The sequence below is a fragment of the Bufo bufo genome, chromosome 7 (assembly GCF_905171765.1).
Source record: "Bufo bufo chromosome 7, aBufBuf1.1, whole genome shotgun sequence".
Lineage (NCBI taxonomy): Eukaryota > Metazoa > Chordata > Amphibia > Anura > Bufonidae > Bufo > Bufo bufo.
The window spans coordinates 135,610,894-135,627,866 of record NC_053395.1 but is presented as its reverse complement, the minus strand read 5'-3'; the positions used below and the strand labels follow the sequence as shown (position 1 = coordinate 135,627,866).

The 16,973-nt window shown below is 44.0% G+C and overlaps 1 protein-coding gene across 2 annotated transcripts in view; it reads left to right on the top strand.

The window, feature by feature from the left end:
- Positions 1 to 251: 251 nt before the first annotated feature.
- NRP2 (neuropilin 2) overlaps positions 252 to 16,973 on the top strand; it is a 130,338-nt gene continuing 113,616 nt past the window's right edge. For both annotated transcript variants that reach the window (XM_040441380.1, XM_040441381.1), the window contains exon 1: positions 252 to 475. In XM_040441380.1, the coding sequence (XP_040297314.1) occupies positions 403 to 475 (73 nt within the window). In that variant the 5' untranslated portion in view covers positions 252 to 402. The remainder of the gene's footprint in view (positions 476 to 16,973) is intronic.

Sequence of the window (16,973 nt, the reverse complement as noted above, 5' to 3'; positions counted from 1 at the left end):
TAGCAGTCTCTCCCCTGAGACGTCTACCTATAGTCTTCATTGCCCTGTATGTGCCCAGGAGCTGTGGGGTGCAGACGGAGCCCCTGGGCCGGCTCGGGGGGCGGGCTGTGGGAGGCTGGCTCTGCCCTCTGCACATGCTGCTCTCTCTGTATAAGGCAGCAGCGGAGGAGCTGGGAGGGAGCAGACAGCAGAGCCAGCCTCACAGCTCGCACTCCTCACAGCCAGCAGCGCCGGACCCCAGCCAAAGACTGGACACTTCTGCCTGTGTGGATATTATACCATATCCCCGGAATATAATCACCCAGGACCTTACTGGCATTTTGCACATGCAGAAGACAAGCACTGTCCAACCTAAATGACTCATTGTCAGGAGAAGTGAAGACATCTTTGAGTTCCTTCAGCATGGATTTCCTTGTGCTGGTGGCTGGAGTTATTTCTCTGCACTTCTCAGGATGCTCGGTGTCAGGACGAGAAGGTAAGAGGGTCCCAGATGCTGGGTTGATAGAGCAGGGTCTTGGATGAGAGCCCCTGCTCCTCTGGATGTTCTTCTGGAGACAGGCTCTGGCTGCTGCTGCTGGATGTCACATCTGGAGTGAATCAAAGGCTTGAAAACACTACAAAGCCTTGTGCGGGGCTCTTCATCTTGTCTCCCAGGAGTTTTACCCACAGTCCCACCAGAGGCACACCAAGCTTTGATAGGAACCTCATCGTAATGCCGCCTAGATGTGTTGTGCAGGAGAGGGTATGGGGCATGGGACTGGGCACCAGGGATCAGCAGCAGTGCCCTGTGCCTCTGGTCCTGGCACATGTGTGTGCCCGCTGGGCAAGGCAGGCAGCGCTCAGCTCCGACCGTCGGAAAGTGGCTGCAACTCTGCGTGTGACACAGGGGCAAGGGGGCACAGGCAAGATAAGGGAGGCAATGGCCCACAGAAGTCCATGGGCACCAGGGGAAAGATAGTGTAGTCCCTGTATTGTAATCCTATATACCAGGATAACGCAGAGCAGATTGAAGTATTGCAAGCCATGATCTCAAGTTCTTCTAATATCTGAATAGTAATGTGCTAATATAATATTATCTGTACATTACTAGAAATGTATAGTAATGCACCAAGAGAGATATTCTAATATCTGTACATTATCATGGCACTGTATAGTAATGTACTAAGAGAGATATAATATCTGTACATTATCATGGCACTGTATAGTAATGTACTAAGAGATATTATATCTGTACATTATCATAACACTGTATAGTAATGTACTAAAAGAGATGGTATAATACATGTACATTATCATGGCACTGTATAGTAATGTACTAAGAGAGATATAATATCTGTACATTATCATGGCACTGTATAGTAATGTACTAAGAGATATTCTAATATCTGTACATTATCATGGCACTGTATAGTAATGTACTAAGAGATATTCTAATATCTGTACATTATCATGGCACTGTATAGTAATGTACTAAGAGATATTATATCTGTACATTATCATGGCACTGTATAGTAATGTACTAAGAGAGATGGTATAATACATGTACATTATCATGGCACTGTATAGTAATGTACTAAGAGATATTCTAATATCTGTACATTATCATGGCACTGTATAGTAATGTACTAAGAGATATTATATCTGTACATTATCATGGCACTGTATAGTAATGTACTAAGAGAGATATAATATCTGTACATTATCATGGCACTGTATAGTAATGTACTAAGAGAGATGGTATAATACATGTACATTATCATGGCACTGTATAGTAATGTACTAAGAGATATTCTAATATCTGTACATTATCATGGCACTGTATAGTAATGTACTAAGAGATATTATATCTGTACATTATGATGGCACTGTATAGTAATGTACTAAGAGAGATATAATATCTGTACATTATCATGGCACTGTATAGTAATGTACTAAGAGATATTATATCTGTACATTATCATAACACTGTATAGTAATGTACTAAGAGATATTATATCTGTACATTATCATGGCACTGTATAGTAATGTACTAAGAGAGATGGTATAATACATGTACATTATCATGGCACTGTATAGTAATGTACTAAGAGATATTCTAATATCTGTACATTATCATGGCACTGTATAGTAATGTACTAAGAGATATTATATCTGTACATTATCATGGCACTGTATAGTAATGTACTAAGAGAGATATAATATCTGTACATTATCATGTCACTGTATAGTAATGTACTAAGAGAGATATAATATCTGTACATTATCATGGCACTGTATAGTAATGTACTAAGAGATATTATATCTGTACATTATCATAACACTGTATAGTAATGTACTAAGAGATATTATATCTGTACATTATCATGGCACTGTATAGTAATGTACTAAGAGAGATATTATAATATCTGTACATTATCATGGCACTGTATAGTAATGTACTAAGAGATATAATATCTGTACATTATCATGGCACTGTATAGTAATGTACTAAGAGATATTATATCTGTACATTATCATGGCACTGTATAGTAATGTACTAAGAGAGATCTAATATTATCTGTCCATTGCTGACACTAGAGATGTAGTAATTAGAGAGATATTCTGATATCGTACATGGCACTAGACTGTATAGGCAGATGGAAACCTGTAGGAATGGATCTGCACCAGGAGAGGGCTGTTGTAGTGATGGACAGTTTACCTGCAGGACAGACATACAGAATTCCTGTCCGTGGATACAGGACCGGGCTAATACAGTTCCAGGTGTAGCCATCAATTCCATGGCTAAGGGGTCAGATGTGTATCCTGCAGCGGAGTACAATCCCCAATATGTAGAGTCACACACAGTACAGGATGTCACATCTCCATTCTCTGCTGCAATCCACACCGAAATCCCCTTGGACCTCAATAGAACTTGTAAATCAGATTAGCCCCTATTGTATTGGAGCAGAAGACAGTGCTATGGGTGTGAGGATGCAATGTAACAATGCAGGGGGATTGTTAATCTCTAATTGACAGATAAAAGGAGATTTGCAAATCAGTGGTGGACGGACCCATTTGCATTTTTCATGGCAGCATTGCATTGTTTCCTACATGGCACTGTTTAGTTTGCCAGTGCCAGCGACCTGTAGTGCTGGGTACATGGCTGCACTGGCCGGAGGTGGCGTGTGGAGCTGGGTCCCACTCTTGTACTGGTTCCAGGGGGTGTAGATAGTGTTTTGCAGAGGCTTGTAACACTGGTTGAATACATGGTAGGCGTTGGATGCTTAGAAGCCTAATATCTGCCCCCCCTCACACACTCCACACGTCTCCCTCCAGTGTAACATGGTGGAGAGCTAACCCTTCTCATAGGATTCCTTCCTCTCATACATGGTGGCGCAGACTGAAATTAGGGTGCCCAACATTACAATAGTCATGGGATTGTATTTTGTAGACTATTTCTACCATCTGTGTCAGACATGATTTCTGAGCGTCTTGGTAAGTCATTTCTACAGATATGGCATAATGCATGCAACCAGTGATCAGTACAGTCAAGGCGGCATCATATTGGTTCATGTATGGGCACATACATAAGGCCTACAAGAAGGATTGTGTAGCCAGTAGGCTTAGTAAGGGGCGATGCCCTGCCGACCAGAGTAGGGCTATAGCCCACACATCAGGGACTCAGTAACACAGGGCTCAGCAATGACACCAAACAGCAAATTGCAGAACTGGCAGTAGAGAAAATGAGCCCTGTGATTCCAGAAAGAGGATTATCCATCTCGGTGTTGGAAAGGGGATTTCACAAGGCAGTGGCATCTTATGATCCCTGGCTCGCTAAGTGGCTTTGGCAATCATCCTTCTTTGACGATCCTCATGTGATTAAAACTTTAAAGGGTGGAAAGCACGCCTGGGGGGTGCCCGAGCCATAATACCCATCTTGTCTGCTCTCTCCACATCTTCGCACAGGGACAAGCAGCCCATTTTCCTTTGGCTGGCGGAATTATGTTGTGGAATAATTGGATCATAAAGCCATGTAAGATTCTTATTCGATCAAAGGCCGGCCACCTGGCTTTCTATAGTCATATGCATAAAGTCTCCTGATTTCTGCAGGCCTCCTGGCTTCACCTAGAATAACCCGCTCAATACTCCCCATGTAGATGTTATTGGCCATAGTATAGGAAAGATCTAGCCTGGCACACGAAAGGCTGTTCCCCTTGGGTTATGATATACTGGATATAGCTCTGTATCTGATGTGTAGGCAAATGATTTCTAGAGGAGTGGGCTGCTAGCTTGGGGAGCTCATTTCTGGCCAGCAGGTCTGGTGTCTCATTTTACTGCCCCTCTCAATCATTTATGTTGTTATCACTTTATTGACCCTCTTTGACTCCTTTCCTTGCAATAAGGTCATACACAGTGTCAGTCTCATTACTTGATACCAATAGACAGACAGGGTTCACCTGGTAGAGCTGCATTAGGGTTGATCCCCTCTCATCTACTGATCTCCCTCTTTGGCCAAGTCAGAAAGACTGATGAGGGTAGGGGCGTCATGGGCAGCTGAATGGTTTGGCAAACAAACTGGTTATCTGAGTGATGTTAACTGGCCGGGTGGAATGAGACCGGTGCTTAACCCTGACTACTCATTTGTCAAATGTCTAAAAGCAACTCTGTCATGGACAACCAACCTTTTTGGAGAATCATATCCCAATTTGTGCAATGAGCTTTTTGTTCACATGTTGAAAGAAAACTTGTTAGATTAGTTACTTTGAACCATTTTTGAATGCATGTTGTGGGTGTCGTATCGGTTCTCCCTGGTTGCATAGTACATTTGCTGCTGGTCTACCTACAGTATGGACGGTTTTCCATTGTATTACACAAGGGACATCCCTTATGCCATTCACTGATCAGTTCTGTAATGAAGCTCCAGAAATAGACTTGCTCTATCCATACCATGTGGAGACCCTCCTCACTGTGTCATCCAGGCTAGATTTAGTTTTCACACTTATCTCTTCTCATTAAGCCTGACAGCTGTGTCCTGGTTAACCCATTTATTACCATGAAGGAATAGGCTAGGGGACATCTGGGGTAAACCATTTAAAGCTCCCTTTGGGAGAGTCAAAATAGGTTTCAACCCATAGGACTGAGGAGAGCTTTCAAAGCATTCAAGGCAAGGGGACAAAGCAAATTGCCACCCGGCGGGTCCGCAGCTAGTAGTCAGCACACACATTTTGAACATACCTGATGCATAGTTTTTCCTTAGACGTCTTCTGTATAGGACATAGGTTTGTGTATATGATTTCTGTTATAGGATCCATCTTTTTAACTAGGTTTTTGATCAGAAGTATATACAACTATGTGACTGCATGTCAAGTATTGTAGTGGCTTAGAATTTTGAGCGTATGAAAATGAGAAGTTGGAATAATAATAGTAATAATAATGCACAAATGGTTACGTAACTATAAGTAAGTATACGCAAGAATTCCGTGAAGTCATGTGTTCACTAGATAAGATGTAGATGTGTGAATAAGAACAAAAATATTCCATCTTGGCTTCCAATATAATAGCTTTACCTTATAGGGAAATATTCAGACCTGACAGCCTCATAATAGGGTGAAGAGTCAACATTTTCAGAGCTTTTTGTGATAAGGGGGATCAAACGCTTAGTTAAAGTCACAGCGCCACCTAGGCTTTAAAATGGTTAATGTTTGAACACAAGGGAGGAACAACACCTTGTTGCCAATGCCTCCAGTTAGGGCTCATGCACACGAATGTATTTTCTTTCCACGTCCGTTAGTTTTTTTTTTTAGGACCGTATACGGAACAATTCATTTCAATGGGTCCACAAAAAAACGGAAGGTACTCTGTGTGCATTTCTTTTCCGTATGTCTGTATTTCCGTTCCGCATTATGGACAAGGATACGACTGTTCTATTATTGGCCAGCTGTTCCGTTCTGCAAAATACGGAATGCACACAGATGTCATCCATATTTTTTGCGGATCCGTTTTTTTGCGAACCGCAAAATACATATGGTTGTGTGCATGAGGCCTTAAACTGATGACACATGATGAACAATAACGGACACATATACGGCTAGTGAAGTGTGAGACCCAAAATACGGAATATTTTAAGGTTGAAATCTTATTTTTCCTTACCCGATAGGTTCCACTAAAATGTGTGAAGAATGAGGTTAGTTACCAGATCTGACCAGCGGTATCATTGAGCTGGTTTTCAGCACTTCCGTATCGATATGGACAGCATGTCCCTACTCTCTGACCTTGTTCTTGACGTTCTGCAGCAGGTGGTCACTAGAAGCACAATGAACAGCTTTCTCCACCTGGCCTCAAATGGTCAGAGGCACATCTCACTGTGGTGTGCATGCACTCGTCACATCCCATCAGTCTCAGTGTGTTTCCCATAAGGAAACGGCATTGGGATGGCAGTGATGTATTTTCCAGATTGAAGCCGTATGTTCACAAGTTGATAGGTGATTCATGCCCTTAGAAGCAGAACACATATGTTGCTGGGTTTGACTTATGAGAGATTTCAGTTCTAGTGGAGATCTATTGACCTTAAGGACCTTTTCTTCAGCTTGGCTGAATTAAGTGCTCATCTTCACTTGATACTGTGTACCTGTACTAGAGTCGTTCCTACATAATACTAGGGCATGGGTGACAGGGATCATCTCTACACAATCTCTCGCACATACAATGGCCATTTACAGTGGTCAGACACAATTCTATCAGTTACAATAATCTTCATGTCTGGGGGGATGATTTGTTATTTCTTTGATCTTCACTTTCCACTTGTCATTGGAAATAATGCAATATTAATAGCTGACTTGATGATGATCTATATATCTCGTGTTGTAGGCCACATCCTATGCTAATAACTAAGGCATACAAATACTCACGTGGGGGCTAGGGATTGGGATAGATTGACACCTTTGATTTTGTTAAAATCATTTCACATTACATTATTCTTCAAATGAGGATTTTTGTTGTTTTTGCTATGGATAAAGGATATTACCCTATCCTGTGACTTCCTGTTTTTTCCGTGTAGAGTACAGTTGACTCTATAGGAAACTCTGCTATTGAACTGCTTCCTGGTATAAACATGTGGCTATATGCCTGCATTAGATGTAGACCACAATGCCTTTTCTCTTCACAATAGCCTTACTAGAGTATATGGAGGGGTTGTCATTTCAAGTCACAAAATAGCGATTTTAGATCCCCTGTTAAAGTGAACTGGGTTTGAAACACCTTTTTCTTTTTTTTACATATATCTGCAGTAGCTGAATGTAGCCTGCAGGTGGCATTGTTTCTATGTGTGCCTATGATCAGGGCACATGAATAGGTTAGACTTTACCATATGGAGCAAGAACACCTTGAGACTAGGAATATGTCATTTATGGAACGTTATGTGGCTTCATATTTATTGAGGTTACTCTCTTTCATATCCGGTTACTTTTTTCCAGACCCATTGCTCAGATACTGGTGCACGGTAACACTGCTACACCTTTCATCTTCAGGTGGGGGGTGACAATAATAATGTGCCCACCCGTGCCCTTGTAGATACTGTAATTCACATGTGTATTGCATCAGAGAGAATTAATTACAATTGTGCCCTGTGGGTTCTACCCATTAGATCACTTAGCGGCTCAGGTGTTCTCTTAAAGATTAACCCATTAATTGCCAAACTCTCCAAGAGCTGCCAATAGTTTCCAATACATAAAAATAACTGATATCTACTTTCTACTGTAAATCTATAACAAAAAGTCCAGATATGAGTCATGAAGTTGAGATACGGCAATGCGGTAAGCATGTGGAGGTGTAAGCAGAAGTGCTTCCCCCCTATAGATCCCATGAGCTGAACGCTGAAAACTATGGAGAGTCTAGTGACAGCGCTCATACATTTCCATTGCCAACAGTCTTCTATGGTAAAAAAAAAAGTGTCCCGTTTCCTTCCTGTGCTTCCTGTTTGATTTGCAGACATACAAAATCATTGTCTTATGTAGTACAGAAGAAGAAAGTGAAACCATTATTTGGAATAGTAGAAGTATCAGAACAGACACGTAGCCACACAGGTTTCATACAGGCAGCATAACTGATTCCTTATGTGTGGCGCTAAATCACCACTAAGACACATGAGCACATTGCAGGGGGCCATTACATTCAATAATATTTGCATAGAAGAACATATTGGAAACTAACTGATAATAATTATGGGATTTTAGGTCTTAAAGGGGTTGTCTAATGAAAAGAACCTATTTTTACATTGAAGTCAACTCAGCTCAAATCTCCATGGATCCAACTCCAGAAAGACCTGGAGGTTAGCTGTTATTGGCAGGGAAGCTGAGGTCAGCCATACATTATGGAGAAGTATAGTATGACCAGCTGGCTCTTCAAATGACTGGTATGTTCTCCTATGAGATCCATATGCCCCAATAAGATGTATGGAAAGGGGATGGTGTGGTGACACAGCCCCTTCAGTCAATTTGTGTGAACTCATCCTACAACGTTTAGGGATCACCGCACTGAAAATGTAGTTACAATTGCCTTTCTCTTACTCTGGCCTTACTCTACATAGTGCATAGCGTCCAGAACATCAATTGATGGCCTATTTTTTATGTCTGATTGGTGAGTGGTCCAACCCCCAGGACCATCGTAATCAACAGAATACAGGGTCCACTGCACTGTTTGATGCTCCACCAACATCCCGAGCACAGTACCATACATATGGGTATGGCTGGGCATGGCACTGCAGCTCAGCTTCATTTATGGCTATTTACTTGGATTGGCTGAACTGCGGTACTATGTGCTTTGGCTGGTTTAATAAAGAAGGGGCCACACAAGACAAAGGAGCAGCACAGCCCCTTAGTTCTGCTGATCAATGGGGGTCTTAAGAGTCATGCGATAGGCCATTATATTGAAAGTTCCAGCTGCACTGAGAGTTAATAGCCCAACTTTACAATGGGCATGTAGATAGATTGAGAGGTAGTGGCCATCACCAACTTTACAATGGGCAGGTAGATAGATTGAGAGGTAGTGACCACCACCAACTTTACAACGGGTACGTAGATAGATTGCGTAGACTCAGCTAATGAAACAGACTGTAGACCATCATAGCCTGTGGCCTACTGATGGGACGCCAGGAGAGATGCAGGAATTTGGGATTCCCAGCTGTAGCCTTGTCCTATTATTGAATCACTCCTTTAATTCCTGTAACTACAATATATTAGGTAATTGCTGATTATGTGACTCAGTAGTATTTCACTGACACTACCTACTATTTGAATGGCAGTGTCAATAAGATTATTTGTAATAATGGTGAACACATAACTGAATTTGTAAAATATATGTTAATAGCAATTCCACGGTAAAGCGCAGAAAACCAATCCAGTGCTAATGTGAAAATGGAGGGAGCAGCTGGCAAGTTGTGAAAATAAAGCGCAATTAGATTACGGAAGAAAACAATGCCGTTGAGTTTTCGGAGGTTATTATTAGGGCTTGGGATGTGTATATCCAGTTACAGATTATTCTGGAGCTGCGAACACTTGATTACAGTGTGCCAATCTAAAGAACAGGAGACCTATGGGATGTGACCCCAGTTACGCTGCCTTCTCCACATCACAATGTTGCAAAGCATTGTGGTCTTGCACTGTAGAGACCCTCACAGAATAAAGCGTCTCTTTCTGGGGGTTTAGGAAACTGTCAAGCATAGATAAGGCTCTTGATCTTAAGCCTTGGGGGATACCAGTTTGTATTAAAAAGGAAAAAATTAATTTCTAACTACTGGGATGACTGCCAAATTATGTGACCTTACAATGGTGCAGCTGCAGTGTAAAAATAAACCTTCGATAAGTGAAATCTGTGAATCCCACCAGAGTCGATAGCAAGAACAGAGCGTGTTTAAGTCTCCTTTTCCTCTGGGGAAGGGTGGGCTGAGCATTGCTGTAGAATATCTCCAGTTCTCTGTTCTCACAATGACACATTGTAACACAAGATATAGAATTACGCCTTGTCTACCTACACCGGACAGGCAAAGAGATGTATGCGAACAGTGATCAACACCATTTAAATGTAAGAAATAAAATATTTTAGAAAAAAAATTACAAAATTGTGGGAACATATCATCTATAAACAGGGACGTAACTAGAGAAGGCTGGCCCCCATAGCAACTTTTGTACGATTCCCACCGAAGAAACTTATCCACAACTCCCTCAATCCTGACCCACTCAGTCATGTAAAAATGATAAAAGTAAAATGCTTACAAGCCCTAGGCAGGACGTGGAGTTAGGAGTTTACTTTACAGTATGCTGCCTGGACCCTGTATGCCCCCTTAGTGCCCCACACAGTAGTTATTCCCCCTTAGTGCCCCACACAGAAGTTATCCCCCCTTAGTGCCCCCCTAACAGTAGAATGCCCCCTTAGTGCCCCACACAGTACTTATTCCCCCTTAGTGCCCCCCTAACAGTAGAATGCCCCCTTAGTGCCCCACACAGAAGTTATCCCCCCTTAGTGCCCCCCTAACAGTAGAATGCCCCCTTAGTGCCCCACACAGAAGTTATCCCCCCTTAGTGCCCCCCTAACAGTAGAATGCCCCCTTAGTGCCCCACACAGAAGTTATCCCCCCTTAGTGCCCCCCTAACAGTAGAATGCCCCCTTAGTGCCCCACACAGTACTTATTCCCCCTTAGTGCCCCCCTAACAGTAGAATGCCCCCTTAGTGCCCCACACAGAAGTTATCCCCCCTTAGTGCCCCCCTAACAGTAGAATGCCCCCCTTAGTGCCCCACACAGAAGTTATCCCCCCTTAGTGCCCCCCTAACAGTAGAATGCCCCCTTAGTGCCCCACACAGAAGTTATCCCCCCTTAGTGCCCCCCTAACAGTAGAATGCCCCCTTAGTGCCCCACACAGAAGTTATCCCCCCTTAGTGCCCCCCTAACAGTAGAATGCCCCCTTAGTGCCCCACACAGAAGTTATCCCCCCTTAGTGCCCCCCTAACAGTAGAATGCCCCCTTAGTGCCCCACACAGAAGTTATCCCCCCTTAGTGCACCCCTAACAGTAGAATGCCCCCTTAGTGCCCCACACAGTACTTATTCCCCCTTAGTGCCCCACACAGTAGTTATTCCCCCTTAGTGCCCCCCTAACAGTAGAACGCCCCCTTAGTGCCCCACACAGTAGTTATTCCCCCTTAGTGCCCACCCCCATAGTGAGGATCACTATGGCTGCTATTGGAGTAGTTCTGACTTTGTTTAAAACCAGATATATAAACAGTGAAAACTTTGAGAAAACCACCAAAATCTCTCTCTCTCTCTATATATATAAAAAGGATGTATGTATGTATGTTCCATGAAAACTCAAAAACGCAACCATCCATTTCAATGAAACTTGGTATACACATCCCTTGCTACCTAGAAAGAAATCTTGCGGGGGTCACATGTCTCTTATCAGCCAATAGAAGCTCGCAGATCCTACTCCAGGTTGCCATAACAACTGATCACAGGATTTAGCAGTTCGCAGGTCCTGAAATATTCAGTCATGACGTATAATGGCACAACTACACTGCTACATGCTGGGGGGCAGGGGCCACTATTAAACGGACGGGCGCTGTGGAGTTCACTGTTAAAGGGGCGGGTACCGTGGAGGTCACTGTTAAAGGGGCAGGCATCGTAGAGGTCACTGTTAAAGAGGTGGTCGCTGTTAAAGGGGCGGCCACTGTGAACGTCACTGTTAAAGGGGCGATCACTGTTAAAGGGGTGGCCACTGTGAAAATCACTGTTAAAGGGGCGGTCAATGTTAAAGGGGCAGCCACTGTGAAAGTCACCGTTAAAAGGGCGGTCACTGTTAACGGGGCGGCCACTGTGAAAGTCACCGTTAAAAGGGCGGTCACTGTTAAAGGGGCAGTCACTGTTAAAAGGGCGGTCACTGTTAAAGGGGCAGCCACTGTGAAAGTCACTGTTAAAAGGGTAGCCACCATGAAAGTCACTGTTAAAGGGGCAGCCACTGTGAAAGTCACTGTTAAAAGGGCAGCCACCATGAAAGTTACTGTTAAAGGGGCAGCCACTGTGAAAATCACTGTTAAAGGGGCGGTCAATGTTAAAGGGGCAGCCACTGTGAAAGTCACCGTTAAAAGGGCGGTCACTGTTAAAGGGGCAGTCACTGTTAAAAGGGCGGTCACTGTTAAAGGGGCAGCCACTGTGAAAGTCACTGTTAAAAGGGTAGCCACCATGAAAGTCACTGTTAAAGGGGCAGCCACTGTGAAAGTCACTGTTAAAAGGGCAGCCACCATGAAAGTTACTGTTAAAGGGGCAGCCACTGTGAAAGTCAATGTTAAAGGGACGGTCACCGTTAAAGGGGCAGCCACCGTGAAAGTCACTGTTAAAGGGGCAGCCACTGTGAAAGTCACTGTTAAAGGGGCGGTCACCGTTAAAGGGGCGGCCACTGTGAAAGTGAGAAATATTCATGAGCCCTGGTGTAACAGTTCAGCTTGGGCCCCCCTTCCCTCAGTACTTTGTGGCCAGGGGCAGGGAAGCACATGCTGCCTGAGGCAAAAATTGAAACAGCACCCCCCCATGCCAAATTCTTGACCTAATCCCTTCCCTCCAGCCAGAGATGTAACTTGAACATTCAAGGCCCCAGTGCAAAATCTATAACAGAACCCTGCCAGCATGCACTTTCTATAATACCACTGTCTTCTTATGTGGCATAAGGGTCTTTGGGCCCCCTCAGGCTCCTGGGCCCAGTAGCGACTGCTACCTCTGCACCTCCTATAGCTATTCCCCTGAATTGGTGGAACTGAAAATCTTGTCACATAAAATCTGATCTGGATAAGGGGTGGTCTTAAAAAGGTGGTCTATAAGAGAGGCTTCAGTGCATAGGTATACACATACATTTTTATATAAGGCAATGCATTTATTAGGGTTAGTCATCTGACTCAATAGACTCAATAGATAGACGCATAGATGTAAACAGGAAACAAGCTCTGCAATAGCCTTAAATACAAAATAAAAAAAGTCATCTTATACTTGCCCCATTCCTCTGCTGCATTCATCTGTTACTCCTGTCGCTGCTTGTTTTCACACTGCAGCAGAGACATGGTGTATGGAACGTGAACTCTGCAGCCAATCAATGTCCTCAGTATTAGACCACTGAGGACAGTGATTGGCTGCAGTAGTCATATGCCATATCCCTGCATGTCACTGTGTATATCACAGTGTCAGTGAAGTGCAGGTGTATAGCACGTCCCTTCTGCAGCCAATCAGTGTTATACTACTGAGGACAGTGATTGGATGCAGCAGTGACATTCCGTATTCTGGCATGTTCCCACAGTTTGTAGACAAGCAGCGGCAGGAATACCAGACTAGTGCCACAGAGATTGGTGCTGGAGAAAGAGGTAAGTATAAGTTGATTTTTTATTTTAGGCTAATGCAGGGCTTGTCCCAGATTTTTTAATCTCAGACAACCCTTTAACATTGTGTGTGTTTTTCAGTTTGTGAGTCTATAGGTAACTGCTACTTGTGACAAAGGGTAGTTGACAGACTGCTGGGGTTTGTGGAGAAGTCCAAGAACGCATTATAGTATCCTTCATCAAGTCCTAAGTGGCCCTCTTTAATCATTTGAAGGGTCAGAAGAAATGTTACTGTGATCTGACCCTTCAACATGGCCCCTGAACAAACACGTCAGTACAATGTGTGTCTACCTGAGTGTTCACATTGCTCCCTGAGGCAGGAACAACGCCAAATAAAATAACATTACATTGGTTGGAGTATGACAAAACTACTAAGCAAACATGCTGAAATCACACACCCTTTTGCCAGTTATGAAAAACACCCTCTCAAAATAACTTGATTGTTCATCATGGGATGAGCAGTTGTAATTACACTGCAGCGCCTGTAGAGGCGAGATAACGCACAAGTAACTTTGAAGAGGAAGTAGTGTTTGTACAACATGATCGGCGGGGGCTCCGGTAGTCAGATTGTTATGGTGCGGTTCACTGTGACAGTTGTAGCTGTATAGGCTGGCTGCATGCCCTCTCGCGTACTGGCTGTAGGCTGACTCCTGTGTATGCTGGTTGCTTGGGGCTGCATGCTGGCTGTGGTGTCTTGTGTGAGCTATGCCAGTGAATGTGTGTGCTCCCAGTGTCTTCATCTCTGTGCAGTTCCTGTTACTGTTGCCGTGCAGGCTGGCTGCAGGCTCCCTTGTGTACTGGCTGCAGGCTGACACCTGTGTATGCTGGTTGCTTGGAACTGCGTGCTGGCTGCGGTGTAGTGTGTGAACTGCAGCCTGTGTTTGTGGATTACCGTGTCTGCATCTCTGTGGCCCTTGTCTCTGATGCCGTGCAGGTTGGCTGCATGCGCTTTGTGTACTGGTTGTGGGTGTTCCTATGTATGCTGGTTCTGCGATGTTTGCTGGCTGCGGCCTTGTGTGTGAACAGGGTCTGTATGTGGATGCTTTTCTGTTTGTCACTGTGACACGGGTTGTTTGTGCTCTGGCGTAGTGGCTGCGGTGGACTCTGTGTATGCTGGTTGCCAGAGGCAAAGTCCAGTGCTGCAGCCTGTGTGTTCATTCCCTGTTTATGCAGGCTCCACTCCCTGTTTGGTTATGGTTGGCTTTATTTCCCTGGTCTGTTCCTGGGTGTGGCTTATCAGGTGCCCTCGTTATGCAGCTATATCTACCTGTGAGCTGTGGGGCTTGTGGTCAGTCTGTCTTATGTCTTGCTGGGTGTAGCACCTTGCTGCTCACCCAGGAGGTTCTGTCTGTCCTGTGCCTTACTGGGTGTAGCCCCTTGCTTCTGGGGTGTAGCCCCTTGCTGCTGACCCAGGGGGTTTTGCCATCTGCCCTTGTTTGTGGTGTCGCCTGGTAATGCATTGTTGTTGCTTTGTATGTTCTTCTGTACTTGTTCTGTGATGATGTTGTTATCCTTGTCCATGCCTTGCCTGATCTTCTGTACCTGTTCTCTGTCTGGATCCACTCTGTTCCATGTCTAGCCTAGCAGTCCTCTAACTGCGTCTGATAGCCAGGCAGTGCTAAACTGCTTCTGATCCTGTCCTATGTCCAGCCTGGCAGTGCCTCCTGCTTCTGATCTAGTCTGTTCCTTTTCTGTCCTGCAGTGCCTTACTGCTTCTGTTCCTGGCCCCTGGGTTCTCTGGAGGGAGGATCTCTAGTATGTGTGCAGCATTGCCTAAGACCGCCATGCTTCCTTCCACTTGGGGTCCAGGCATCTTCTTTTGTGCTGGTTCCCGTTTGTTGTTTGATCCATGTCCTGTGCTTGCTTGGGTTCCAGTTCTGTTGTCTCTTCTGCTGGTGCTTGCACCAGCGTGGTTCTTTGCTGGTAGGGGCCAAGTGTGCCGAGACCTTCCTGGAGGTGCAACCAGTGAGCCCCACCACCAGGGGCTCTGTGAAGAATGGGGCTCACTGGCTCTCCGCCCTCTGGGTTTTGCCTCTGGTCTACTGGTGCACTTGGTTCTCTGGTAGTGCTACCACTATTGCCTAACCTGCATATCTTACTGTCATGTTCCTTTAATACATGTACTCTGTTGGTCCTTGGTCTGTTTTGCCTGTGTCCTGTTTGCAAGACGTCCCAGAGGTCTGCCTTGGGCCTCCGGCACGTGACACAAACCCAAGCCAATCTAATATTGATGACCTATCTTGAGGATAAGTCATCAGTATTAACCCTCTACGTTAGAGCTTATGTGATTCAATAGGCTCTTGAATGTGGTTAGTATTGTTAACTTGTACCTTGCATTCTTATCCTGTCCATTGTGCAATATATTTGGCATTTGTGCAATTGAATTGACCATTTTGTGAAAAGTTTGGCCTTTGCATGGCTAGGATGTAGCTAGTACTGATCATTCTATGGTCAAATTGGCCTTTTTGGTCATTTTTGGGTAAATTTAGCCTTTGTATGGCTGACTTGGCTTTTGTGTTGTTATACAGGTCCCTATGTGGTTAGCTTTCTGTAGTTAGTATTCACCATTATTTTGGTTTTGGATAGTATTGGCCTTTTTATGTTCAAACAGCTTTTGTATGGTTAAATTGGTTCATGTGTGGTTAGATTGGTCTTTGGATGGTAGATTTGCTGTTGTGTGATTACAGTGGGAAGTTTATTGGTAGATTGATCCTTGTATTGGTAGATTGGCCTTTGGTAAGATTGTTTATTTGCTACATGACTAGATTTTCTTATATATTTCTACATATTTTGCTTAGTTATATGTGGCAGCTGGTATTTTCAGTGACATGTTTTTTTATGATTCTGGTCATTTTTGCAGACTGCTCATGATGATTTGCAGTATATCAGCTTGTACCAGTGCATGGTTCAGAATATGTAATATCTACTACAGTGCTAAAAGAAAACAGACGCACGGTGCTAGACACCATATCCCCCCGTGTGTCCTGGAGTGGAGAAAGCCCGGCTGCTGAACATACAGCGAATGGAGGCTTAACAGTGTTAAGTATCTCTCCCGAGGTTCACTTCTCCCTAGAAAGGGTTTTTTGGATATCTGATAGAATAAAGAAAAGCATCTCATTGCGGGGAAAATGTGATGTAATGTCTCTGTAGCTTCATCCACCAGGCATGTGATATGGATTATTACATGCTCCTGCCAGGAAAGTGTGCAGTGGTCACTTAGTTAATTCCAATTAATAAAATATGGATTTATGATGAATTTGCTTCTGCCGTCTCAACTGTTCCCTGTATTTCCTTTCTTAGCTACTGATCCTTACATTTTATGGATACCAAAGGTATGACCATCTAATCACTCTTCTGGCATGCCAGTAAAGCTGCTCCGTTATAAGGACTGACCTTCACTCAGGTCGCCATCGTGCAGTATCATGTGCACAGTAGTATCCCACATCCGTGCAGATACCTTTATTTAGCTCTGGCGTTGTATAACTATTCATTTGCATATTTTCAAGTTTCTCTGTAAGTTAAAGTCTGGACCATAAAAAACGGGGAAATATATATTGACACAAAAGATATAGCGTGGTGTCCCAAT